The 1,124-nt window shown below is 41.3% G+C and overlaps 1 protein-coding gene across 7 annotated transcripts in view; it reads right to left on the bottom strand.

Moving 5' to 3' along the window:
• LOC106882347 (serine/threonine-protein kinase Nek1) overlaps positions 1-1,124 on the bottom strand; it is a 63,779-nt gene that overhangs the window by 11,372 nt on the left and 51,283 nt on the right. For all 7 annotated transcript variants that reach the window (XR_008263943.1, XM_014932996.2, XM_014932995.2 and 4 more), the window contains one exon: positions 663-771. Coding sequence is in view for 6 of the 7 variants with exons in the window: in XM_014932996.2 (XP_014788482.1) it covers positions 663-771 (109 nt within the window). In the remaining variant the exon portion in view is untranslated. The remainder of the gene's footprint in view (positions 1-662; positions 772-1,124) is intronic.

Below are 1,124 nucleotides of genomic sequence, written 5' to 3'. Positions count from 1 at the left end.
GCTTCTTAGGTCCAACTTTTCTCTCAAGGTACTTACACTCTATTGAGTATGTACACTGACATTACACATCCATCGGAGCATACTGGCTTCATTCCTTGCAAGCTTATGCATGTCCTCAGCAGTCACGGCCCATGTTTCACTGCCATGTAGCATGGCTGTTCACACACGTGTCATACAGTCTACCTTTTACTCTGAGCGAGAGGCCCTTTGTCACCAGCAGAGATAAGAGCTCTCTGAACTTTGCCCAGGCTATTCTTATTCTAGCAGCTACACTTTCAGTGCACCCTCCCCCACTACTAACTTGGTCGCCTAGATAACTGAAGCTATCAACAACTTCTAGTTTTTCTCCCTGGAATGTTTTCTGCACATTTTTAGTATTTATTGCTCCTGAACGTCTGCCACATACAAAAACTAACTTCCTAGTTAGCCTTCCTTTGATATTGCTGCACCTCTTATGTGTCCATAGCTTACACTAGGTACATCTTATAGAGTTTCTACCTACGCCTTTTCTACAGATTGAGCAGGGCCATCTACCTGAAGGGGTTTGTGTTTTGTCTACCTTCCTACTTATTAGGACTTTGGTTTTAGCTAGGTTGACAATGATAATGGTATTAAAGATGACACTGAAAAATTTATAATGATAACAATAACTAGTTACAAACCTTGAAAATGAATGTTGTAACACAGGTACCTCTTCCACTAGAGATTGAGATTCTTTTTCTACAGGCAATGTCTGCTCCGTCTCACTTGGTTCTTGTTGCTTTACGTCACCTACAGAAGCAAAACAAATAACTGTTTATCATAAACATCATCACCTTCTGTCATAAACAGACCACCACAATTACTTGTGCCACCATTGCTGTCACCACCAATATCACCTCCACCACTAGTAGAATGGTGGTCAAAATATTTCACAGTATTTACTTATGCCTGACTTCAAATCCTTCAATGGCTGACTTTATATTTCCTCCTTCCAATATCAATAAAATAGGGGTCAATCATCATCATCATCATCAACGTTTAACGTCCGCTTTCCATGCTAGCATGGGTTGGACGATTTGACTGAGGACTGGTGAAACCAGATGGCTGCACCAGGCTCCAATCTGATTTGGCAGAGTTTCTAC

This window comes from Octopus bimaculoides, chromosome 4 (genome assembly GCF_001194135.2).
Source record: "Octopus bimaculoides isolate UCB-OBI-ISO-001 chromosome 4, ASM119413v2, whole genome shotgun sequence".
Classification (NCBI taxonomy): Eukaryota; Metazoa; Mollusca; class Cephalopoda; order Octopoda; family Octopodidae; genus Octopus; species Octopus bimaculoides.
This window is presented reverse-complemented; position numbering and strand designations above follow the sequence as displayed.